The following is a 25,961-nucleotide window of genomic DNA, read 5'->3' on the forward strand; positions in this document are numbered from 1 at the left end:
CATGAATCACCACTAAAGTAAAATAATTGCAATATATGCCTTTAATAAACATTGCTCTTAATTGTTCTATGTCAATTCTACATTTTTTATTTTCCTCCTCCATTTCTTTCAGCTTCTTCTGTGTGTCTATCAAGGTTGTGGCTCAACTCTCAACAATCATTTAAGCAACATTTCTTTGGGGTTTGGGAATCACTGTCCTTTACCTTTGTTTCTGTCAAGGAACAAGAAACAGGTGTAGGATTTCTTGACCTAACATGAATCCAGTGCAAGTGTATAAAAAAATCTTTTCCAGGTCTAAAGTTCCTAATGTGTTTGTGAAATCTGAAGCGCTCTTTACTAAAACTAAACTAAACACCAATGGCGAAATCCATCAATTGTTCAAAAACATTAAAATGAGGTAATGTGGTATATCCAGCTACCAGTCAAGATGCATCATCACAGTGACACTTACTTTTGCACCGCAGTTGGCTAAGAAATACTATTAAAAGTGTATGACCCTGGAGATGATATGGAGATGATTCATTGTACACTGTATTTCCAAAAGTATTGGGACACCTGACCTTTCCTGCTATATGTGGTTCTTTTTCAAACTGTTACCACAAATCTGGAGACATTTAATTGTACAGGATGTCTTTAGATGCACTGTAATAACATTTTGCATTCACATGTAATTGGAAAACCCAAACCTGTTCCAGAATGGCGATGCCCCTGTGCACAAATTGAGCTCCATGAAGATCTGGATTACATGCTTTTGAGAGGAAGATCTTAAGTGGCCTGATCTCATCCCTACCTAAGACCTTTAGGATGAATTGAATGCTGACTGCACTCCAGGTGTCTTCACTCTACATCAGTACATGCCTTTTGTAATACCCTTGTTTCTGATGAACACAAATATTCATAAGAACGCTCCAAAATTCAGTGGAACATCTTCCATTATAAATTATAAGAGCAAATTGGCACTAAATGTGGAACGCAATGCTCAAAAATCTCATACCAAATTATGACCGAATACTTTTGGAAGTATAGTGTTTATGTCTTTTTACCTCTATAAATGTGAACAGATGGACATAAAATGTCTTTACAGTATAAGATGTGAGAGAATCTGAAGGGCAGGGAGGCAGATCTCAAAAAGGATCTTAATGTCATTCACATTTTGGACAGAGGCAAGTGCAAAAACAAGCACATATATAATAAGTCTTGCCTTGCACACTTCCTTTGTCACTCAGTTTTACTGTTTTAACTAACAATAGGACCAATGTCTAAAAATACCAGAGATCTCTTTTGTGAGTCTGCAAACACTTCAGCTCGGTACTTAGGTAAATGGTGTTTGATTACGTGCATGAAATTCATTCAGTGACAGTTGAACACAAAAAGATTTAGCAGTGTTTTATTAACATCAGTCTAATCTGAAACTGTATGACTCGATGGCAGGACTGAGGCTTTTCTTACGCAGTGGCTTGTTACTTTTATTAGACTCCAACTCCATCTTAGCATTAGTAAGAAATCGGTTGTCTGAAAAGTAGTTCAAAGTGGGAGGAGAGCTCAGATTAAGGCACTTCACAGTAAAGAATATTAAAAATTTGCTAAATAAAATATGTTTTGATTTGCTGCATGTAATTAATCCTGTGCATATTATTGTCGATAGTAGTTACACAACTGCCATCACATTATACATCACCACAACTTCACATTATTTAATGGAACTGACGCTGTACAAAAAAGTGCATTAGATTGGGTCTACATACTGCTCACAAACCTGATAGAGGACATGTACACTGATCCGCCATGTTTTGGCTTTTTCCCACTCCACAGCAGCTGAATAATCATTTTGTGGGTCTCCATCGTCATCCATCTTGGTGCCATCATATTTACGTATGGCATCGGTTTTCAGTTCGCTATACATCCCAGAATCCTCCCCACTGTCCCACTGAGAAACTTCTCATCACACCTTGGGAATAAAAAAAGGGTATTGCTTTTAGTCAATTTAGATTACAGCATTTAAGGCTGTTTCATTATTAACATGGTGTCTTGTGAGTTTGATTGACATAATAATGCAGACATTATGCTAGTTCAAATAAATATGTCACCTGCATGCAAGTTAGCTGCAAAGTTTGCGGAAGATAAGTACAATCAATATAATTTTTTTAATAAAAGTAGCGTAATGTTATTGGTATTTGCCAATAAAACATGAACAAAAAATAAATACAGCAAATTTAGCTAAATACATGTCAAGTTGTTGCAGAGAATTAATGACTAAGGCTCCGGTCACTAGCTGTTAGCAAACTAACTCTGGCAACTGTTGTCTGATGTTAGCATTAACAAATTCATACAAACTAAATACTTTTATACCAAAGACTGTTGAAAGAACATTACTTATAATCTTATACTCCAGTGCTCATGTTAGTTCTCATTCTCCAGTGTTCTGTATTGTTGAAAGATTTATGATCAAACTCTTGATGTCACCCAATTGAGGATGGGTTCCCTTTTGAGTCTGGTTCCTCTCAAGGTTTCTTCCTCATTACATCTAAGAGAGTTTTTCCTTGCCACAGTCACCACGGCTGCTCATCAGGGATAAATACACACCGTTCACCTTAACTGTTGATTTCTGTAAAGCTGCTTTGAGACAATGTCTGTTGTGAAAAGCGCTTTAGAAATAAACTTGACTTGACTTGACTTTGCTTATAAATCTGTAAATGCACAAATCTGGATCAACACCGGCGCCTGAGTAATTATTATAACAAGTGAAAGTTCTTCGTAACTGAGGCTGGTGATGTTACTGAAGAAATCGTCGCCTATCGATCTGTAAACCCAGAGCTGTGCGCACATCCTGTATGATTACTGATCTCCGCTGCTTGTCCAAATAAACAAATGATCTGGTTTTCATTGGATCCCAACAAGCAGTTCAGACATCTACCAATCGGTGTATTTCATATTCTCTTTTTACATGTAAGTGTTCAGAAAAAATTATACACAAAACATTAAGAATGAAATGAAATGAAAAGCATATTGCTTTTACATTGGTCAAGAAGAAGAAAAAAGATTCCTCATAGTACACAGACCAGGTGGGAAAAAAAAGGTAAAATATAGATAAATAATAATATTAAAAAAATAGATAGATAGATAGATAGATAGATAGATAGATAGATAGATAGATAGATAGATAGATAGATAGACAGACAGACAGACAGACAGACAGACAGACAGATAGTAGATAGATAGATAGATAGATAGATAGATAGATAGATAGATAGATAGATAGATAGATAGATAGATAGATAGATAGATAGATAGATAGATAGATAGACTTGACTTGACTTGACTTGACTTGACTTGACTAGCTTCCTCAAACCTTGCAGAATTCTTGGGCAAATGGGACTTCAAAGGCAGGATCCAGTAGATCACTCATTCAAAACCACAAAGATCTATGCATTATGTGCTATATGTGATGCTGTTGCATGACCTTTACTACATTTCACACAGTTAAATGGAGAGCATGGGTGTGGGCTGTCTTCATCAGAATCAGAATCAGAAATAGCTTTATTACCAAGTATGTTTACACACACAAGGAAGTTGACTTGCTGACAGGAGCTTTCAGTGCAGGAGAAATTACAAATATGATATAACAAAATATAAGTAACACAGACAATTAAATAATTCACTTCATACAGAAGTAAAAATATCATTCAAATTAATGTACAGATGTTATTCATAAGTGTGCAGTTTACAAATGTACCATTCGGATTCTATGTATAAATGTGTCAGATATGATGGACAATGTGTAGTTATGAGTATTTTAATTGTGGGCCGGGTTTTTAGCCCTTTTCTCCACTCTGGAGTAGTGAAGATCTTGGAGGTTGGGCAGTAGGCACCAATAATCCTCTCAGCAGTCCTGACCATCCGCTGTATCCTCCTGAAGTCGGATTTGGTAGCTGAAGTGAGAAGAGGCAATGGGGCTAAGAAAAGATAGACCTTTATTCGTCCCACAGTGGGGAAATTTCTTTGTTACAGCAGCATGAAAAAAATAAAAATAAATGCAAATATATAAAAGAATAGATGAATAAGACATACTATAATAATATAATACAAGTATATACACAACACAATGTATAAATACAGATGAGGGAAAGTACGTATTGCAGTTTGTTGTTTAGGTGAACACCCAGGTATTTGTAAGAGTCCACTCTCACAATGTCTTTTCCCTGAATGTTTACCAATGGAAGTGTTGAAGCGTGTTTGTGCCTACGGAAGTCCACCACCAGTTCTTTGGTTTTCCCTGCGTTTATCTGGAGGCAGCTCCGTTTGCACCATCATCGTTGTCATCATCATTCGTGATCAGACCGACGATTGGCATCAGAGAACTTCTGTAGGTGACAGGTTGCTGCAGCTGTGAGAGTGTATCCTTGTTTGGACTAAATGCCAGACCTTAGAGATCACAATACAACTGTACAAATAGGTGAGACTGCCAAAAACAATGAACAGAGCCTTTTGGGCATAAAAGGGCATCTCCAATTGTGGACTTGCCCAAATTTAACCTGATCAATGTTGTGGTCCCTGATTACATGCATTGTGTGTTGCTGGGGGTTTGCTAGCAAATAGCCACTTTATGGTTTAATATCTCAAAGCAGCTTTACAGAACTTAAGAATTAATGGGAATGATGTGTATTTATTCCTGATGAGCAACTGGGGGAATTGTGGGAAGGAAAAACACCTTAGATGTTATGAGGAAGAAACGTTGAGAGGAACCAGACTCAAAAGGGGAACCCATCCTCATTTGGGTGACATCAAGAGTTTGATTAGAGTGTGATTATGCATAATGTCCTTTGTACAGTCTTATTCAGTCAGTTGACATTGTGGTACCAGGAGCTAATAACTCCTCCATGCCTTTAAACGTTCAAAGTAGTCCAACGTCCAAACTCTACATGAAGTGGAATTCTCTATGGGGCTTTGCCATATTACAGTTTGTCCTTCAAACAAGTACCACTGGGCTTTACTTGTGGACAGTGTGAGCATTTTGCTAGGTTTATTAGCCAAGAGGATACTGACCATGCCCATGAGGCTCTTGAGCTTTATGCTAAATCATTCAGTCTCTGTATGGCGAAGATCAGATGACCTTCATTGTGCATTTACTCCTGCATTGTAGTAGGAGTGTTGAGAATGTGGGTCCTCGCTGGGCCCAGTCTGCTTTCATGTAGTGCTTTCATAACATCTACTTGCTCATGCAAGTAAAAAGAAGTAATGCAATGCCTCAGCAACTTTTGCAAAAGGGTAGCATGGTCTCGAGGATGTAGTGTAAAAATATCATTGACCTTTATAAAGACTGTTCATTTTCACACAGGATTTGAAAGAGCAAGAGATTTGACAGCAATGACATTACGAGGCCATGTATTTACATTCATTGTAAACAGTCTGGGACTGTTGTGTGTGAACAAATCAGAACATCATTTTGTAAAGGATCAAAGTTGAATCTAATATTTTTTTCCAGAACAGTGACCTAAAATGTTAAAAATTAAGAGGTTAAAATTGGCTTGAATATTTTTTAAAAGAAAGTAATTTTTGTGTACAGTATTTTACATGAACTCTGTTGGTGGTGATGTGCATAAGAATCACTTTGAGATATTTTATGTTTGATGGTTTACTGTGATAAAGTTGTGATAAAGAAATGGTTAAAAAAAAATGAAAGAAAAACGATATTGGTATGTGAACTTTGCAACTGAACCTTGTAGAATACACTCTAATAAACAATGTTGTACTTACAATGTGTGCTTGTGTGCGTAGTTTATATGTGTTTTATCTGAAGTTGGAGATCAGTATACAGTATGACTGTTATTGACTATAGACATAGGGCTACACTTGGGTCAAGATAAGAACAAGGTTATTAATGAAGTACAGCCTTATACCAACTGCTAAACTGCTCTATGTTTTATACACGTCTCAAGAGATGATGGACATCATATTAAATTAGAATTCTTTCTCTATGTTTTTACATCATGAAAATCTAACCCTAACCCTAACCCTAACCTTAATCCTAACCCTAACCCTAACCTAACCCTAACCTTAACCCTAACCATAACCCTACCCTAACCTAACCCTAACCCTAACCCAAACCTTAACCCTAACCTTAATCCTAACCCTAACCCTAACCCTAACCCTAACCCAAACCTTAACCCTAACCTTAATCCTAAACCTAACCCTAACCCTAACCTTAACCCTAACCTTAATCCGAACCTTAATCCCAACCCTAACCCTAACCCTAACCTTAACCCTAACCTTAATCCTAACCCTAACCCTAACCCTAACCCTAACCCTAACCCTAACCTAACCTAACCCTAACCTTAACCCTAACCCTACCCTTAATCCTAACCCTACCCTAACCCTAACCTTAATCCTAACCCTACCCTAACCCTAACCTTAAACCTAACCCTACCCTAACCCTAACTTTAGCCCTAGCCCTAACCCTACCCTTACCCTAACCCAAACCTTAACCCTAAACCTAATTTTGATTTGATATTTATTCATATATATATATATATATATATATATATATACACTTTTTTTTTTAACCAATTAGGCATTTTTATTGTTATTTATTTATTATTATTTATTATTCATTTCTATATCTATCTATCTATCTATTTATCGAGTTTGCCAGTATTTATAATACATATACTGTATTTCTAATATAAAATAGGATTTTATCATTTGTATTTGATAGGGTTTAATGGAAACTTTTACTAGAGTCTTTTAAAACATGAGTATCAGTGAAGAATGTGTGTACTTTTGCCATCTATATATCTATAGGTGCATCTCAATAAATTAGAAGATTATTAAAATGTTAATTTATTTTAGTATTTCAATCCAAAAAGTGAAACTCGTATATTATTAAGATTCATCACACACACAGACTGATATATTTTAGGTGTTTATTTCTTTTCATTTTGATCATTTTGGCTCACATTTACATTCATGTCTCAAAAAATTTGAATACTTCATAAGACTGTTAAAAAAAACATTTTAAGTGAATTGTTGGCCTTCTGGAAAGTATGTTAATTTACTGTATATGTACTCAATACTTGGTAGGGGCTCCTTATGCTTTAATTACTGCCTCAATTCAGCGTGGCATGAAGGTGATCAGTCTGTGGCACTGCTGAGGTGGTATGGAAGCCCAGGTTTCTTTGACAGTGGCCTTCAGCTCATTTGCATTTTTTGGTCTCTTGTTTCTCATTTTCCTCTTTACAATACACTATAGATTCTCTATGGGGTTCAGATTTGGTGAGTTTGCTGGCCAGTCAAGCACACCAACACCATGATTATTTAACCAAATTTCGATGCTTTTGGCAGAGTGGACAGGTGCCAAATCCTGCTGGAAAATGAACTCAGCATCTCCATAAAGCTGGTCAGCAGAGGGAAGCATGATGTGCTGTAAAACTTCATGGTAGGAGGCTGTGCTGACCTTGGACATGATAAACCACAGCAGACCAACAGTTTCCACCATCCTATTCTTTATTCATTCCTCACTTTCCTCCTTTTCTTCACCTCCAAAACCACCCTACAGACCACCATCCGATGCTGTCTAGATACACTGTCTTCTGCCAACACCTTACAGTCTCCAATCTCCTTCAGGTTGTATCTCCTACATAGAACATAATCCACCTGTGTGCACCTTCCTCCACTCTTATACGTCACCCTATGATCCTCCTTCTTCTTAAAATACGTGTTCACCACTGCCATTTCCATCCTTTTAGCAAAATCTACCACCATCTGCACTTCCACATTCTCTTCGTAAAGCCATACCTACCCATAACCTCATCATCACCTCGGTTCCCTTCACCTACAAGCCCATTGAAATCTGCCCCAATCACCAATCTTTCATTCCTAGGTACATCATCTACCACTTCATCTAATTCACTCCAGAATTTTTTCTTCACCTCCATCTCACAACCCACTTGTGGAGCATAAGCACTGATGACATTTATAATCAGGCCTTCAACTTCCAGCTTAACGATCATCACCCTATCGGGAACTCTTTTCACCTACAAGTCAAGTCAAGTCAAGTCAAGTTTATTTCTATAGCGCTTTTCACAACAAACATTGTCTCAAAGCAGCTTTACAGAAATCAACAGTTAAGGTGAATGGTGTGTATTTATCTCTGATGAGCAGCCATGGTGACTGTGGCAAGGAAAAACTCCCTTAGATGTTATGAGGAAGAAACCTTGAGAGGAACCAGACTCAAAAGGGGAACCCATCCTCATTTGGGTGACATCAAGAGTGTGATTATAGTCTTTAAGCAATACAGAAGACTGGAGAGTGAGAACTAACATGAGGACTGGAATTCCTTCAGATTCACCCCTACACCATTTCTCTTTACATCCACACCATGATAGAACAGTTTAACTCACCTATGGAAACCTAACCAATGCTAATGGTCTTACTCCCTTTTTACTTGGTTCCTGAACACACAACATATCTACCTTTCTCCTCTCCATCATATCAGCTACCTCTCTCCCTTCACCAGTCATAGTACCAACATTTGAAGTACCAACCAAACCTCCACTCTTCTACACTTCTCCTTTCAATGCCATCTCTGTAGACGTCTTCCTCCTCTCCTTCTCCTCCTTCGACCAACAGTAGCCTAATTTCCACTGGTACCCTGTTGGCTAACGATACCTGTGGCGGTCGTTGGTAACCCGGGCCTCGACCCGTCCGGTATAAAATTCTGATTCCTGATCCGATTATTTGATTTGGTACATGTTTTATGCTGGATGTCCTTCCTAACGCAACCCTCCCCATTTATCTTGGGACCTGCACAAAGAGTGCACTGGCTTGTGCAACCCTAATGGCTTGTTTCTGTAAGCCATAATCATTCATATAAAAAGAAATAAACACTTAAAATATATCGGTCTGTGTTTGTATTGAATTTCTCAAATAAATCTACTTTTTATTGATATTTTTGATATCGATAAATTAGTTTTTTATTGTTTTATTATGATTTTTTTCAATCACATTATTGATTTTTTTATGTTTGTATTGAATTTCTCAAATAAATCACATTTTATTGATATTCTAATGTATTGAGATGCACCTCATCAGTTACTGAGGCGCTTCAGCGTTATACTGCCTTATAATCAAACGTTTGGCTTGTGGGCGGGTCTCTGATCAGGACCGACACCTAATTGGTTGAGCGCTTCGTCGCTGCGCTGCTATTGGCTGTCCGTCCTGTCCCGCCATTGGCGCTTAGAAACAGCGCCACGGTTTATTTTTGAGCCGTGTTCTGTTTCCACTGATAACTCAGAGCGGTATACTGTTGCTACCCGACCGAGTGCTGTGAACCGGTAACTAATATTTATTTTACCCGCGTTGGATGCCGCGGAATGTGGTGGACCTTAAACGCTTCTCGTTATTGGAGCCTGTTTTTTTTTTCCGTTAGTGGAGGACACCGTGGAGCTCTGCTGTTAGCATAGCTAGCTTTAACCGCTCTGGGTGGAGCACTGAGAGCATATTTACAGGAAAATGCGAGGACCGGTTCTGTAACAAAGCTGAGAAAAAGGTAAGAGAAAAAAAAAAAAACAAGCAAATGACAAAATCATTCATTATTATTATTATTAATTTTAATATCTACTTTTCTGAAGCTAGGGTAGCTAGCTTTCTATGCTAGCTCTAAACTAGCCACATTCTTAAAGCGCCATTCAGACGTGTTTACATGTGTACATTCTTTATATCCAATTTCTTCTTAAATATTTTTACGTTTTAAATATTACATTTTTAGTTGAACCATGAATCGCATCCAGGTGAATTTACGAGCTTTGCCTTCCCACGTCTTGGAAGCAGTGTGCAGACCAGATCCATCCCAAAGCACCAGGTGAGACACTGCTTTCCCCATCATTCCCTTCACAATGTCATCAATCCAACACCAAACCCATCTATTCACCTCCATCATTCTTTTTCTCCTTCTCGCTCAAGGTCACCTGAGAGCATCATCAGCCCGATCATCTTCCCCAAATCGAAGATGCACCTGTGGGATCCTGCACCTACCGGAGATCTGGTCAATCTTCACCTTTCCTACTACAGGTGGGTCTGGTGGATGGGTGTATATAGAGGTGATGAAGCATGATGCTGTTGGAGGAAACCACAGGATGGTGTGAGGAAGCAGAGAAACTTGCCAGAGGTGCCTGTCACTAGTTGGAGATTTCTTCCTTGTGATCCAGTTCATCTGAGCAGGTCGTTCCATGATAGATAAAACTCCAGCCGACTGTTTGCTCTTGTTGTACGGTGAAGTTCCAATGAGCTGCAGTCCAGACGGAACTGCGTGGTGTAATGAAGTATGGAATGGTAGCATGTTAAAGCTCCAAAATGAGCTCAAACCCTTAAGCTTCCACCTCCATGTTCTAAAATCTTCTCTCCTAGTCCATGTCTTACACAAGTTCTTCTGTTAGAGACGAAAATGTCCAATTTGGACTGTCCACAGAACGTTTTTACAGGTGGTTCACATTATTTATATATATATATATATATATATATATATATATATATATATATATATATATATATATATATATATATATATGTCATAAAAACTATGACTGACTTAAAGCAAACACATGAATATACATTGTACGGATCTCAGAGCTGCTTCCAGTCAATCTGAAAACAGAAAAATGTTGATTTGGTTTCCTTTGACACTTGTCCTCTTTGACATCCTGGACGTGTGTGTACGTGTGTGTGTGTGTGTGTGTTTCAGAAAGCCCAGGCTGCTGCTCATGGAGAAGGCGCTGCGTTTGGCTCATCGTCACGCACGACAGAGCAAGAAGCCCCAGTTTTCATGCTTTCTTCTCGGGACTCTCGCTGTGGAGAGCGGTGAGGACACTTCAGATCTGTGACTGTTAGAGCTGTGTGTGTGTGTGTGTGTGTGTGTGTGTGTGTGTGTGTGTGTGTGTGTGTGTGTGTGTGTGTGTAACGGTACACAAAATTCACGGTTCTGTACGTACCTCAGTTTTTAATTCAGAATTCGGTTCAATTTCAGTAAAGTCACAAGGGAAGTAATGCAAAACCAAATTGTAGTTTTTTTATGAACACAGTTTTTTTAATTAACATTTGTGATCAACATTTGAACAGTTTACATTTTGAAATGAAATGCCTGCTTGGTTAAATAATTATTATTAATTATTATTTAATAATATTATTATTATTATTATATATATATATATATATATATATATATATATATATATATATATATATATATATATATATATATAAAATATATGAATATAAAAATAGAATAACTTAAATTACATCAATAGACTTTTATATTAAATTGGGTAATTATTTAAATTAGCATAAATTTGAAAAAAAAAAAAAAAAAAGTACAATAGTTTACATTTGTTGGACCCCAAGTGGGTAATATAGGGGTGGGGTGTGTGTGTGTGTGTGTGTGTGTGTGTGTGTGCGTGCACATGTTTTTACATTTACACATTATATTTGCATTTTATTTTTATAAAGATATGATCTACCTAACTGTTCTACTTATTTTTGTATAACGTAACAAATGTCTTCATTCCTTCCATCCTTTATTCATTCACTCCCTCAATATGAGGAATTCTAAGGATTTTCTCTTTTTAAGAGAGATTCTTGTAGCTGGAGGTGAAACGCTAAATAATTTATAAAGCTAGACTGCTTCAGAGTACAGAAACAAATACATGTAATTGCAAAATAAATGGAATATTCTATCCATCCATTTTCTTTTTTTTTTCATTGAAGGTTTATTTAAAAAAAAATGTTAAAATGCAAACCATGTCCTTGTTTATCCCAGATTTTGATAGTTAATGGTTTGATTTGATTTTTCTTCTCTTTCGCGTATCTCTAAATCCTTTCTGCTGTGTAGACGAGGAAGGCGTGACCATCACCTTGGATCGCTTCGACCCTGGCAGAGAGCAGCCTGATGGCTCGGGAAAGTCTCCAGCTGCTCTGCTCCCGGGTGACGTCCTGGTACCATGCCTGTTCCACACCCTGAGTGTTCCAGACACCACAGTGTTCTCTGCACACGACCTGGACATCGCTTTTAAGGTGGCGGGTCGTTCTGATGCACGTGTGTGTTTTTCAGTTACGAGGAAGTGACGTGGTGAAAACGGAGCAGCTGTTTGAGAAGCTCTCCAGACACTCAGATATGGGGGTGTGCTTCACTTTCAAGCACTTCCTCCAACCTGTCAGTACCAGCTGTACCTCTGGAAGAGCCGTGTGTGTGTGTGTGTGTGTGTGTGTGTGTGTGTGTGTGGATAACCAGTTTAGTTTGTGTGACTCAGGTGCCATGTGCTAAGATCTGGATTTGGGTGTAACGAATACTAACGAGGGCTGCTGCTATCGATAATTTTAGTAATTGAGTAATCTGATAAGAAGTGTTGTTTTTTTTTTTTTTTTTTTTTTTTAAAGAGAGTGATACTAAATAAATGAAAATGAGGCGGGTCTCTTTAAATAAACAAGTCATTTTGCTTTTCTTTTAAATTTTTTTTTTTAATTTTTATTAATGATGAGGATTTATTTTTGCTATGCAGTAATGTTGATGCAGTGATGAAGATTCCTCCTGTTCCATGCTTTAGTGTTTGTTTTCCTCCTCCTCCTGCTCATGTCCTGATCTCTGCTCTGTCAGATGTTGGAGCATTCGTGCAGCAGCAGAGAGGCGATGGAGCTGTGGAAGCTGATGAGTCTGCGTGTGCGTCTCAGCTGCGTTGAGAACATGGACCGGCTGAGCTTCAGCCTCCAGTGGGCCGGCGTGACGTTGGCCAGCTCAATGGAGGCCTTCCCCGTTCGTGTGCTGCCGGTCATCCCCACCGCACTGGCCAGGAACCTGAGCAGCCCGGCCAGCATGGCACAGTCTCTACACTCCCACTCTAATGCGAGGAAACGAGGGTGTGTGAACACACACACACACACACACACACACACACACACACACACACACACACACCTCTACTCTTCTGAGATGTTCCACTGGATTCTAGAGTGTTTGTGGAGATTTGTGTGAGATTTGAGTTCATTCGATTTGATTTGCTGTTTAGGTTCCTGACCATGGACCAAACCCGCAAACTGCTCCTCATCCTGGAGTCGGATCCGAAGGTCTACACTCTTCCTCTTGTTGGAGTGTAAGTATTGCATTTTTTCCCCTTCACAGGTTATGTAATGAGGTCTTGACTCTCCAGTGGGGCAGTAATGTGCGAGGTGTGATGTGTTAATACACGTGTTTCATACACTATATGGACACCTGACCATAAGTTTGGTACGTGCTTTTTGACTTCCATTGCACATTTCATCCATATTTGCTGCTCCACTCTTCTGGGAAGATATTTTTGGTACTCGTGTAGTAAAAAATTCGTAAAAACGTTACTAAAGTATTTGTTAAGGGCCCAAAGAGTGACAGCTTGGCGATACCGGGGCTTGAACCCTTGACCTTCCGATTAGTAACCCAGTGCCTTACAACTGAGCCACTCTTGGTAGGGTTTCCATGGGTTGGAGAGGAAGATTTTGATTGGCCTCCTAAACCGCTGAACTCAATCCTACTGAGCACCTTTGGGATGAACTGGAACACTGACCGCACCCCAGACATCTTTACCTCACCTACATCACTACCTGATTTTGCCAACACCTTTGTGGCTAAGCACAAATCTCTACAAGCAATGTCTAGTGGAACATCTTCCCAGAAGAGTGGAGGCTATTATAACAGGAAACGGGCATTAAATCGAGCAGGTGGTGTTTTTAGTTATATGGTAAGCTAAAGCTTTTGACAGTTTACTTGGCGAATTCGGTTCACGCTTTAATCCCACCGCGTCGGTAATTTAAACTGTGCTCGGCAAATCCCATCTTGACCTAAACCCTCATGGGGGATTAGTCGCTGTTGTGTAGTTGGATAGTAATGGTTGGTGGTGTATTTAAAAATATATATATATATTTCCCCTCCCCCTTTTGTCCGATGTGGCAGATGGTTAAGTGGCGTGACTCACATCCAGAACCCGGTGGTGTGGGCGTGGTGTCTGAGGTACCTGTATAGCTCCTCCCTCCACGACAGGTGAGCGCTGTGGCAATCTGTTCATCTGGTAATTACTGCTCCTGAGTTTTACTGCTGTTGAGGATTTTTTTTCTTTTATTAATGAAGTTTGGCAGTGATTCCAAACAATTGTGGTCCTAAATGAATAAATAAGCTTGAAAATGAATATTAAAGTGTATTGATTTATAAAAAAAATTGTTAAATGGTTACAATTTCGATAGGTGAAGGAAATGTTTTTTTAAATACTCGTGCATTGTTGTGAACAATTTTCGTAGTAGTCTGTTGTGTCCTGAATAACAAAGCCGCACTAATGTCTTTATCAGAGTGATGTCTGAGGACGATGCGTTCCTGGTGGTCCTGTACTCTCTAACTCACCGCGATCCCGAGTTTTACCAGTGCAGGCTGCGGGCGCCGAAGGACATGAGATTTCAGCTTCTCACCAGCACCGAATCCCTCACGATGTACAAGGTCTGCTCACTATGAGTGTAGAGCTTCTGCTTGCATTCACTAAAAAAAATTAGCGGAAAAAGCTTTGGCTCGTGCCGGATTTAAATTAATGTGTATATATTAATATGTAAATTAATAGAAATTACAAGTGAAACCCATTTAAAATAAAGCAAACTCTTATTACATTTCAATAGGAACAGTGTTGCTGGTCACCCTTTTTTGCCAACTCATTGAAGATTGCTCTTCGGACACACAGGACTTGCTTTATCTACCTTATGTTCTTGCAAAAAAAAATTCCTGCGAACAGAAATCCTTGCTGGCCTTTGCTAAATTGGCCAACAAATAACTTACCTTGACTCCTACATAGTAATTTGTCAGGATAAATATTTAGCTGAGCCTAAGAAATGAACTGCTAACCCCTGAGCAGCGTTTCTTGCCATGGACTGGTTGCTGGTGTATATAGTATGCTTGGCGGGAAAGTGTCGTCTGATCTCCTATTATTTCAAAACCGCAGCGGTTTCTTGGAAATAAGATGTACCGCTTTTCGATCAGGCTCCGGTGAAAAATCTTTAGCTGCACACTTGCTGTAGACTTTTCATTAAGTATCAATGCAATAGCAGCTGTGAAGAATATCTGTGAGTAGAGTGGATAGACTCTGCTTTAACAAAGATTGGTAGCGTTTGGAGTGCGCCATCTAGAGGCTGAAACACAGGGTAATGCAGGAAAAAGGCAAAATGAATGTGGACTTTAGGATAAATTTGTACTCAATGAGCCTGATTTTAAATCCACTGAATTGTCTGATGTCTTGAACCAGTCCTAGTTTGGAAATGATCCTGCTTAACATTTGAAAGTTAAGATGTACAGAACATGACACGAAGATAAAGTCTAAAAACGTTTTGTATCAAACATGTCGGCAAATCAAACGAAATCAGATGGACATGTCAGAAAAAAGCGACAAAAAATGAAGGGTTTTATGGCCAGTGTGTGACTGTAGGTGGTGTGTGTGTGAGGTGTGTTTGCTCATAATACAGCACACTTAGTTTATATCTGTAGTCCACTGCATTGTAAAGGTAAAGAAAACATGCTAAATTGTATGTTTTTGTACTTCTTTACACTCAAATGATCCTAGATCATGATTGTGTGTGTGTGTGTGTGTGTGTGTGTGTGTGTGTGTGTGTGTGTGTGTGTGTGTGTGTGTGTGTGTGTGTGTGTGTGTGTGTAGAATGTGGAGCCAGCAGAGGGGCGTTCACTGCGCTTTGAGCTCAGTGCCGAGAGCCAGAATCAGGATACTGAGCTCTTTAAGGAGGCGCTTTCTCGTTCAGCATTACAGAGGTACAGTGGCCTTTACTGTTCTTTCCAATGTTCTTATTGGTCTGTAGGTATTGGTTACTTTTTTTTTCCCCAGATGGTAGCTCAAGAAGAAATGCAGCAGCAAATCACTGGTTTAATGTAGTTTATTTAATTTTTATTTAATAAAAATACCAATATATTCTATTTAATTTGAACAATTAAATAATTATATTTGATTGCGTTTGTACGAATGTGGGTTTTTTTCCCCCCCCAATAGTACTATTACTACTCTACTCAATGAACCGAGTTGGGTTTAAGAACCGATAGCTAGGTGGGATCATACTTCCTGATAACCGATTAATAAAAAAAATCAATCTTCACTTCATGTAAAATAGTACTGAACTTAATTGAAACAATAAAATGGTACTGAATCATTAAAATGTGCTAAATTAAATAAATATGAATATATTCAGGATGAAATAAAATTATGTAATTAATAAATGCTTAAAAAAATTAAATATAATGCAGTGTAAAAGCAAATGACAGCGGACCTTCTTAGCTGGACGCCACCCGGAAAAACTACCGGTATGGCCTTTTGCCCATAGTTCCAGCTATCAACTATCGGTGCCAGTTAATCGGCAATACTGATGTATCGGTCGACCTCTAGCTCTAAAAGAAGCGAAAACAACAGCTGACAGTAAATGACATTAAATGCAATTGTACATATATGATGTTGCTGTCTTCATATAAGTGGAATTAAAAAGCTTGACTTGAAAAGGAAATGCAATACGATGACATCACATCATCATCTTCTGAACAATGTTCCTCAGGCATCTCAGATAGCAATGAATATATTGTCTCTTGTCTCCATCAGAGCTACATCATTAGCTGCCGCCATTCCGAATAAAGTGTCCATCAGTGACCATGATTCCGGAGTGGAAGATGAAGACCTTTCTCCTCGGCCGTCCCCTAATCCTCACCCCATCAATCAGCAGGTCTGACCGCTCTCACACAGCCCTCTGTCGGATATTTTAAGCTCAAGAATTTCACTGTTCTTTCTTTCACATATTTTTGTTTGCTATGAGAGAGTATATACAAGGAAGCTGCTTCGGTTCCAAAACTACGTTTCTTCACCAAATCTAATTGCTGTTTGGGGTTTGTTATAGGATCCAATCCACACCACGCTCGCACACTTTGGAGGTGGTGAGGGGTGATCTCCACCTAATATCAATACTGGTGCAATTTCTATTACAATATATTAAATACAGACATCAAAGTTCAGCCCGTTGCTGAAATAAATAGGATATGAAAAAGGTTATCAGTTCAAATCCCAGTGTCGCTAAAGCTTCCACTCCTGAGCCTTGGAGCAGGGCTTCTATCCATCAACCTCTCAGTGGTGTAAATGAGTTAATTGTATGTTGCTAAGGACGTCTGCGAACAGCGTAAATGTTACCATGAAACCGGTGTTTTCTGAGGCAAGGCACACCGCCACCAACCACAATGACAGTGAAACTTCTAGTATAGTGAGAAACATCATATTTATTTTACAGGAGAATTCAATGCCCTATAAAAAAGAAAAAAGTTTCGCAAAATAAACTGATGGTCTCATTCCATAAGAATTTATATAATCTCATTTTCTGATATGCGGATACATTCTTTTGCACACATTAATGCAGCCTGTATTATTATAATTCTTTCTATAGATGAGACAAGTCCAGCCTTCTGTTCCAGAACTCTCTATGGTTTTGGATGGCAGTTTCCTTGATGGGAAGGTCATGGAATCCCATGAGCACACACTTGCTCATCCTCCGCTTAGGAGCTCGAACAGCAAAACTTCCCCCTCGCACCCTGCACCGCGACCACCTGCTCAGAATGTCATGTCTGGCCCTCCACCCATCAGGAGACCTCTGACCCCAGTGTTATCTCAGCCCAAGCTCAATAGAACTCAGTCCACCATCGGTCACCACTCCGTGTGCAGGAACTCCGGTCCCTCTGTGAGCCGAAGATCGAGCACCGGCTTCACAGCGTCATCATCTTCCTTGTCTTCGTCTTCTTCACCCAAGCCTGGTTCATCCCCAAACGACTCGCTGCATGAGCACACGCAGAGATCTGGCCACCCAACTCCCCCAAACCAAAAGAGCAAAAAGGTGTCCATTGGTTCAGAGCAGACATCTCTGCTCCCTTCTCAGCACATGGTCTTCCACAGCACCCCGGCTTTCAAACCGGCCTGCAGCTGCTGCCCTGCTCATCATTCCCACACAGCTGTGTACCAGGGCAACACCTGGCAGGGATCTCAGTCTCCCCCTATGCATTGTCCTCCTGAAGGAAGTTCACATCGAGAATGTTGTCTCTCCCCTACCAGACCTGCACTTCCTTTGGGGTGCCGCGTGTCCCCTGCTCAGAGCCCCGTGTGCCATTCTGCCATTCCCCTTCACTTCTCTCCCTCACATGTGCCACACGTTTCCAACCCCTGTCCTGGAGCTCTGGACCAGACTGCACCCATGTGCCAGGCCCAGTGCTGCCAACGTCAACCTGGTCCCACTGGAGACGGCCTTCTTCCTGCTGATGCCTACAGGATGCTGATGGAGCAGGACCGCCAGCTGAAGCAACTGCAGGCTCAGGTTTGTTGTGGATATAAGATTTAACACGCGTGCATTTTAGGTGTGTAACGGTTCACGTATTTGTTCCGCACGTAAAAAGGAGTGCATTCGGAGTTAAAATCAGAGATCTCTCAGGACCGTATCAGGAAAGTTTTTATTGTTATTATTAAACATGAAAACATACACAACAATGCCAGGGGTATAAAAAGAAACAAGACTTGGAGTAGTGTCACTGTGGCTACACACTTAACTGCAAAAGAGCAGCCACTTTATTTTTTAGCGTTTTATGTACAGCTTCAAGAATTTCTCTTAAAAGGAGAAAATTCTGCATATTGAGGGAGTGAGTGAATGAATGAAGGATGGAAGAAATGAAGACATTAGTTAAAAGATGCTGAAAACAGTTAAAGTAGATCATATCTTGGCGTTTTTCATTTAATATAAAATTTTCTAGACACACTTGCATACACATCTGTATTTCTCAAATAGGGTCTAACAAATGTAAACAATTAAATTTTCCCATTTATTTAGATTTGATTTAATTATTGCTATATTAATTGCATGGATTAAATTGAATAATTTATTATATTCTATTATTTTTTTTGTTTATAAAATATTTTATATTATTTAACCAAAATATTTTAACTGTTAATGTTCACATATTAATAATAATAAACTGTTAGTATACATTTTTTTTGTACCGAAATTGAACCAAACCGCGATTTAAAAACTGAGGTACGTACCGAACGTTGAATTTTGTGTACCGTAAAACCCTGTTGTACGAGCATAATTCGTTCGTAAAAATTGCTCGTAGGTCCATTTGCTCGTACGTTCGCACTGATTTTGAGATGGTGGTTGATGGTGAGAGAGGAAGGAAGTTAAATGGAAGGAGAATCTCCTTCTCTTGACCCTCTCTTTATTCTTCACTATGGTGATTATGGTAGCGCTAGACACCCCATACTGCTGACATGGGTCACGAGTACGCACACCACGCTCGTACTTTTCACCTATTTCCTTCTTGGTTTTAATGGTAATTCTATTTACTTTCCTTTTTCCACCACCAATTTTTTGGGAGACATTTTTCAAGATTTCTAGTGAAATAAAGTTTTTGCTGCACTGAACAACGAAAGCGACCGAGGGACACGAGATCAACTAAGCGACTGATGCTACGAGCATGGTCGCTCGTATCTTCGTTTGCTCGTACTATTAGTTGCTCGTACAATAGGGTTTTACTGTACCGTTACGCCTCTTATGCGTTTACATTTTGCCTAATAAGTAAGGTAGGGATCATTTGAAGGCATGGTGTTCTAGGAGAATAATCCCAGGCTATTGTACAGGATCAGAGCTAAATCACCTTGACTTTCATTAATAATCAAAAAATTTCACAAAAAAATCTATAAGGAATTTGAGAAGTGTTTTGCTGTCATCAGGAATATTCTGATTATTAATAATTTCATGAGCGAAAGAGTATTTTGTAGAGGTCAACCGATTAATCAGCATCAATAGTTGATTGCTGGAACTATCGGTAAAATCCATACCGATTTTGCGGATTTCGGTCCTCTGTCATTACGTGAGCGGCCTCTAGTGGCGAAACACTGATGCTCATTTGTCTGTATGGTGCCTAACAAAATATTAAACTTATCTAGCATAATAAATCAATTTAAAATCATAATAAAGTGCTGGCTTATGTCATCTACAGAAAGTCACAACAGCAAGCCATCGTCTATCAAAGATTTCTCACAAAATATTCAGTAAGGAAATTTGAAACGTTTTGCTTTCAGGAAAATCGTGACAGTTTCCCAAATCTAAATAATTTAAAAGTGTGTGTGTGTGTGTGTGTGTGTGTGTGTGTGTGTGTGTGTGTGTGTGTGTGTGTGTATAGTGAGAGTCATAACAATGCATTTGTCTTAAAACACATCTCCCTTCAAACATCTCAATTTTTAATTTGAAACATGGACTATTTTTTTTTTAATTGGCAAGACTTCAATTTCTGACCTCTCTGTAGACAATCGCTCTTTAAAAAAGCTTCTATCGGCAAAATAATGATCAATACATTTGTTTTGACAGATTTATCTGGAGTGTTTCATTTGTTCCTGTGAAATACAGCCAAACTGCATTCTGCCTGTTCACGGGCTCTATTTTAATTTCATCTCTCTCAGATCCAGAAACTTCTTGATGCCCAGACCAAGGTCCCGGAGCCGGCACAAGCATCTCCAGAGGATCCTCAGGAGCAGGCCATTCAGACTTCAGTGCTTTCTGAGCCTGTAAAGAAGACGAGCGTGAGCATCGCAGTAGAAACAGGTGCACAGGAGAAGAATATAAAAAACCCTTGATTGCATCCTTTTGTGTTTTCTCACTATACCCTCTATGATCAAATCCCAAGCTCAATGTGTTTCAAATGTTCTCACAGGTGCCAGTTTGTTCTGGAGTGCCCCCGATCAAAACTCAATGCTCGAAGCGCAGACGCTCGATTGTCACTCTGATACTAACAGCACAGGCTCCTCCAGACTCTGCTCAGAGCCGGTCCACCAGAACAGGGAGGAACCGAGTCCTGCGACCCCCAGGCACTCGGTCTCATCACCACGGCACAAGTAAACCATCTCCTGAACTTCCTGTCCATGCTGTACATTTACATTCATGGCATTTGCTCAGTGGTGGACTGTAAGAAAGTAAATGGAATTGGTTACTGTACTTAAGTAGCTTTTTTGGGGCTAAATTGTACACTGTGTGTGGTGTTATTGGTGTTTACCCCAAACCACTTTGACCCAATGGGGAAATAATACTGTAGCTGGAAACAAATCAGTGAAGGACAGGGTGGGGAGAGGAAGTGGAGTTACCGTTCTCACTATGATACCACTTACTAAAGGTACAGGTTTTAGTACAGCATGTCTCAATCCGTTAATCTCTCACATTGAACAACAGATCTCCACCAAAAAACCCCCGGCACGGTCTAATATTCATGGAGCTCGCTTTGTTCACAGGGGCATCGCCATGCTGGAACAGGTTTGGGTTTCCAAGTTCAAGTGAACGCCAAATCTTTATTATACCACATTCAAAGGCATCTTATACAGTTGTGTGCCTGCAGTTTTGTGGTAAAGGTTTGGAGAAGAACCACATATGGCAGGAAAGGTCAGGTGTCCCAATACCTTTGGTCATAAGTGTAATTCTGACAACAGAACCTGATGATTTTGGATTTTTTTTTCCCCATATGGCTGTGAGCCACACACACAACTTAACACAATAATAATAAATTATATGATATAGTAATAATAATGTAACTATTATACATATGATTTAATTAGTAATTAAGCGCAAACGTAATTGTTTTTGATGCATAGAAAGAAACTAACAATTTTGAGAAATCAGAGGTGCAAAAGTGCTGTATGCAGTGCATAGGGGTATCGCGCATGGGGGGCGCCATTGCATTATATTTACATTTATGGTGTTCGGAAGACCACCAATATCCAGAGTAACTTACAGCTGAGCAATTGAGGCTTAAGGGCCTTTCTCAAGGGCCCAGCAGTGGCAAATTAGAGATGCTGAGATTTAAACTTGTGACCTTCACATCCAGACTACAATTTCTTATCTACTGAGCTCCCACCTTCTACATCACGTTTGGTATTTTTATTCTTGTATTTGATTCTTTCTCTGGTTCACTTACATTATAGCAGCTATAAACGCCCCAAAAAATTATTTTTTTAATGCACAGGAGGTGGAGGTCGTTGCTCAGTGGTTAAGGCTTTGGACTTTGGATCAGAAAGCAACAAGTTTAAATCTCAGCAACAGCAAACTGCCACTGCTGGGCCCTTGAGAAAGGCCCCTAACCCTCAGTTGTAAATCGCACAGGATAAGGGCATCTGCCAAATGCCTTAAATGTATTTATTTATTTATTTTGTTTATACCATAAACAGTGCCTTTAAATATTCAATAAACATCTCCATCTTACAGAAAATGTTCCCATATCAGTGAATCAGTTATTACCATAGAAACGATAAAAGGATGGAATAAGCTTTTTTTTTTTTTTTTGAAGTCTGGGATTTGATGTACTCTCTGATCTTTTATTTCCATTATTTGTATTTAATTCTGAAGTTTCAGAACTTTGTTGTTATTAAGGAAGAGTTTGTTTCTTTCTCTATCTCCCTTTCCCTAGCGCATCGGATGTAGCCGTCTCTTTAGAGAGTCCCGTGCTGGGAGAAAGTGCGAGCATGTATTATAGCTCTCGGTCTCATGACAAGGAGGACTTCCCTCAAAATGGAGAAACACCCAGTCAGCAGTTTTATCAGGAGTTACTGGTAAGATCTATTATTTTTAATTCAATTGTATTTGCATAGCCCTGTTTTTACAGTGCACATTGTCCCAAAGCAGCTTTGCAGAATTAAACAGATCACAAATATAACGTTTACATTCATAAATTAGTCCTTATAAGTGAGGAAGGACTGAGCCAGTGCTGACTGTGGCATGAGGAAGAAACCTTAAGAGGAACACGACACAAAAGGAAACCCATCCTCATCTGGGTGGCACCGAATGTCCATCCATTCTTAAGCCCCAGCGTTCCTGCTCCTTTTGGGAAAAGTATGAAACAGTATGGAATTGGATTCGAGTGATTTTCCAGATCTGGATTAGTTTGGTGGGACAAAGCATTCGACCTGCGTTATTTCTGCTTTTTTACTTTCCTGCTCTTTGAAACGTCACAGCAACAACTAAAAAGTCAAAATGAGGGATCTCTGGGGTATAAGACTGCTCACCACACCACCGTCAACAAATTTTAGTTAAGATCACTATTTCTCCATCTTTCTATCCCCGAGGACTCAACGTTTTTGATGGACCCTTGCGAGGTCTGTTCCTAATGGAACCCGTCTTGGAAAAACCTCTGTATGACCCTGGCAACTGTACTGTAACTCGGTTTCAGGGTCTTACCGATCGTCTTATAGCCTGGTCATCTTTGTGGAGAGCAACAATTCCACTTCTCAAATTCTCTTGAAGATCCAGTGGACAGTATGAGAGAATTGTACTCCAAGCACCAAATTGTAACTGCTCTAATACAAGATACACAAATGTATATGGTCGTGTCAAGCAGACAAAAACATGATGAATAGGACATGTGGCTTTACATGGGTACACGATGTACAGCTGTTATCACTTAGGGTGTACTCACTTTTCTTGCCAGATGTTCAGACAATAATAGCTGTATATTGAGTTATTTCGAGAGGACAGTAAATGTGTACTGCTGCACAAGCTGTACATTGATTACTCTAAAATATATCCAAGTTTTAGTTCTATAGTTGTGTCCCTTGAGAAGATGTACTACAAAGGTTGCTGGAATGTGTGTATAATTTATAATTTTTTCCTTTTTTACAGGGTCAAGTAAAAAGCCGTCTCCAGGACAGTGTAACCGAAGAAGAGACAAGCGAGCGAGATGTTCGGAGTCCTCGTCCCAGTCTGTCTCCTGGGAATTCCCCTCCAGAGAAACCTGCAGTCAAGGAGCAGAATGTCGAGGGTGTAGAGGAGGACCGGGTGTTCAGTGCTACACTGAAACAGCTGCTGAACCTCGGGGTCAACATGGAGCTCAATACAGGAAGGTCCAACCACACCACTGTGGAGAGCGCCAGGTACTTAAACCATCCTGTGCCGTGTCTTCTCTGACGCTCACACTGTAGTTTAACATGTCACCGTATGGTCCTCATGAACCCATCAGCATAGGAATGATTGACAGTTACTGAGGTGTTGTGAAGTCGCTGAAGTCACCTGACATTAATAACCAGTTTAAACAGTGTGAGCAAAACAATTAGAGACACAAATTCAGTGTGTGTGAATCAGAGGTTTATTCTAATTCTCATATGTAATAAAACAATATACTTGCTATAACACATTATGTGAATGTTTACAGGAATTTAATTTACTGCCAGTAGCTTTGGATTCGGTGCTGTTGACTAAAAAACATGCATATATATCATGTACAGTATCTCTCAAAAGTGAGTACACCCCTCACATTTCAGCAACCGTCTTATCTTCTCAAGGGACAAAACTATAGAAATGAAAATTGGACATATTTTAGAGTAGTCAGTGTGCAGCTTGTAAAACAGTACAGATTTACTGTGCTCTAAAAATAACTCAACATGCAGCCATTTATTGTCTAAATAGCTATACTCACTTCTGAGATATAGTGTATGTGTATTTAATTCCACTTCCCATTTTGCTTCAGTGCTTCTGTTTTATGCAAATGAAGCACGTGAAGCTTTGTAATGCAGAGTTTACTCTTTAGGGATGAATGTGTGAACCTAAAAAAAACCCATACGCCGTAATATTCAGCTAAAAACAGAACCAAACTGTCCCTCAGTGCTATTAAGTCATCAATTTGTCTTGTATAAAGGATACTTTAGTGATAACTGGGACCTCATCCCACCATCGTTAATATTTAAATGCTTTTTTAAACCTCTGAAATATTTGAATATTAATCCACTGCGTTTGTGTTCAGCACGCTGGCATGGATAAACCCTGCTGCGGTGATCCCGAGGCTGACGCTCTCCGAGCCGGTGGGCTCCAGTGTCTGGGGGCTGAGTGGTGGCGTGGATTTGAGTCTAGAAGCCAACGCCATTGCTCTAAAGTACCTGAGTGACACTCAGCTGTCCCGCCTCTCGCTGGGAGGCCAGTCTCCCGGAGCTCGCTCTAACCCCAGCACACTGCTTTTTGAAAGGACCGCGCTGGATAAGAGCAGCACCGGACTGAGCATCCTCTCCTCCAGCAACATGTCATTAGCCACCTGTAGGTACATGAAGAAATACGGACTGATAGAAGGAGGAAGCAGTGGAGAGGAAGAGGAAGACTGCAGCCATCGAGCACCGAGAGCACAGGCCGACTCTGCGCTCGGCTGCTCCTTGCAACTCGAAACATCCGAAAACACGGGGCGAGAGAAGGAAAGCGGGTTTCTTCTAAAAAATATAAATAACAAGCAACCTGAGCCACTCTTTTCCACTAAAGACTCTCAAAGTCAGCTGATACGTGACCTCAAGCCGAAAATGCAGCTTCTCGCGCACACAAAAACGAGCCCGGAAAAGGAAAACGACCCAAAACGAGTCCATCCTCATCCTCGACCTCAGCGCCGGTCCTCTTTATCAGACAACCAAAGACTCGCGTCAGTCCCCGAAACGCAAAACTCTGTGGGGAATTTCCTCGACCTCAGCAGGCTGCGACAGCTCCCTAAACTGTTTTAAATGCTTTTTATTATTATTTCTCAAAGACTTTGTTTTTATCACTTAATCGTGCATTTCTTCAACCACTTCTTAGTTTTATACACATTTTATACTATTATTATGAACACACACGCTTTAGGACAGTTTTTTATTTCGGTTTACGTGTATGTGTGTCTTTATGATGTGAGTACAAGACCTACGTTTTACAGGAGGCACAAATGAAACGTCCTTCTGTTGTACAGTCAGGAATGTTTACTTCTTTATTCTTGTTCTTTTTAATGTGTTGGGAGTAAGTACATTTTTATCAATTAAAGAATTTTAAAAACAAATATTTTCCTTCTATTATGGTTTTGGTCTTTGTGTCTTGAAATGCATACATTATTTATTTTTTTGGAAAATCAGTCT

The 25,961-nt window shown here is 39.7% G+C and overlaps 1 protein-coding gene across 1 annotated transcript; it reads left to right on the plus strand.

Moving 5' to 3' along the window:
• Positions 1 to 9,256: 9,256 nt before the first annotated feature.
• On the plus strand, positions 9,257 to 25,885 carry stil (STIL centriolar assembly protein). The gene is made up of 18 exons (XM_046858285.1): positions 9,257 to 9,329; positions 9,425 to 9,544; positions 9,764 to 9,856; positions 9,958 to 10,065; positions 10,736 to 10,851; positions 11,879 to 12,060; positions 12,641 to 12,900; positions 13,050 to 13,133; positions 13,967 to 14,053; positions 14,356 to 14,500; positions 15,702 to 15,811; positions 16,644 to 16,764; positions 17,473 to 18,390; positions 20,526 to 20,667; positions 20,777 to 20,957; positions 22,517 to 22,658; positions 23,725 to 23,975; positions 24,842 to 25,885. The coding sequence occupies exons 3-18, from the start codon at positions 9,771 to 9,773 to the stop codon at positions 25,575 to 25,577; spliced, it is 3,669 nt and encodes a 1,222-aa protein (XP_046714241.1). The 5' UTR covers positions 9,257 to 9,329; positions 9,425 to 9,544; positions 9,764 to 9,770; the 3' UTR covers positions 25,578 to 25,885.
• Positions 25,886 to 25,961: the final 76 nt, after the last annotated feature.

The sequence above is a fragment of the Silurus meridionalis genome, chromosome 9 (assembly GCF_014805685.1).
Source record: "Silurus meridionalis isolate SWU-2019-XX chromosome 9, ASM1480568v1, whole genome shotgun sequence".
Taxonomy (NCBI): Eukaryota; Metazoa; Chordata; class Actinopteri; order Siluriformes; family Siluridae; genus Silurus; species Silurus meridionalis.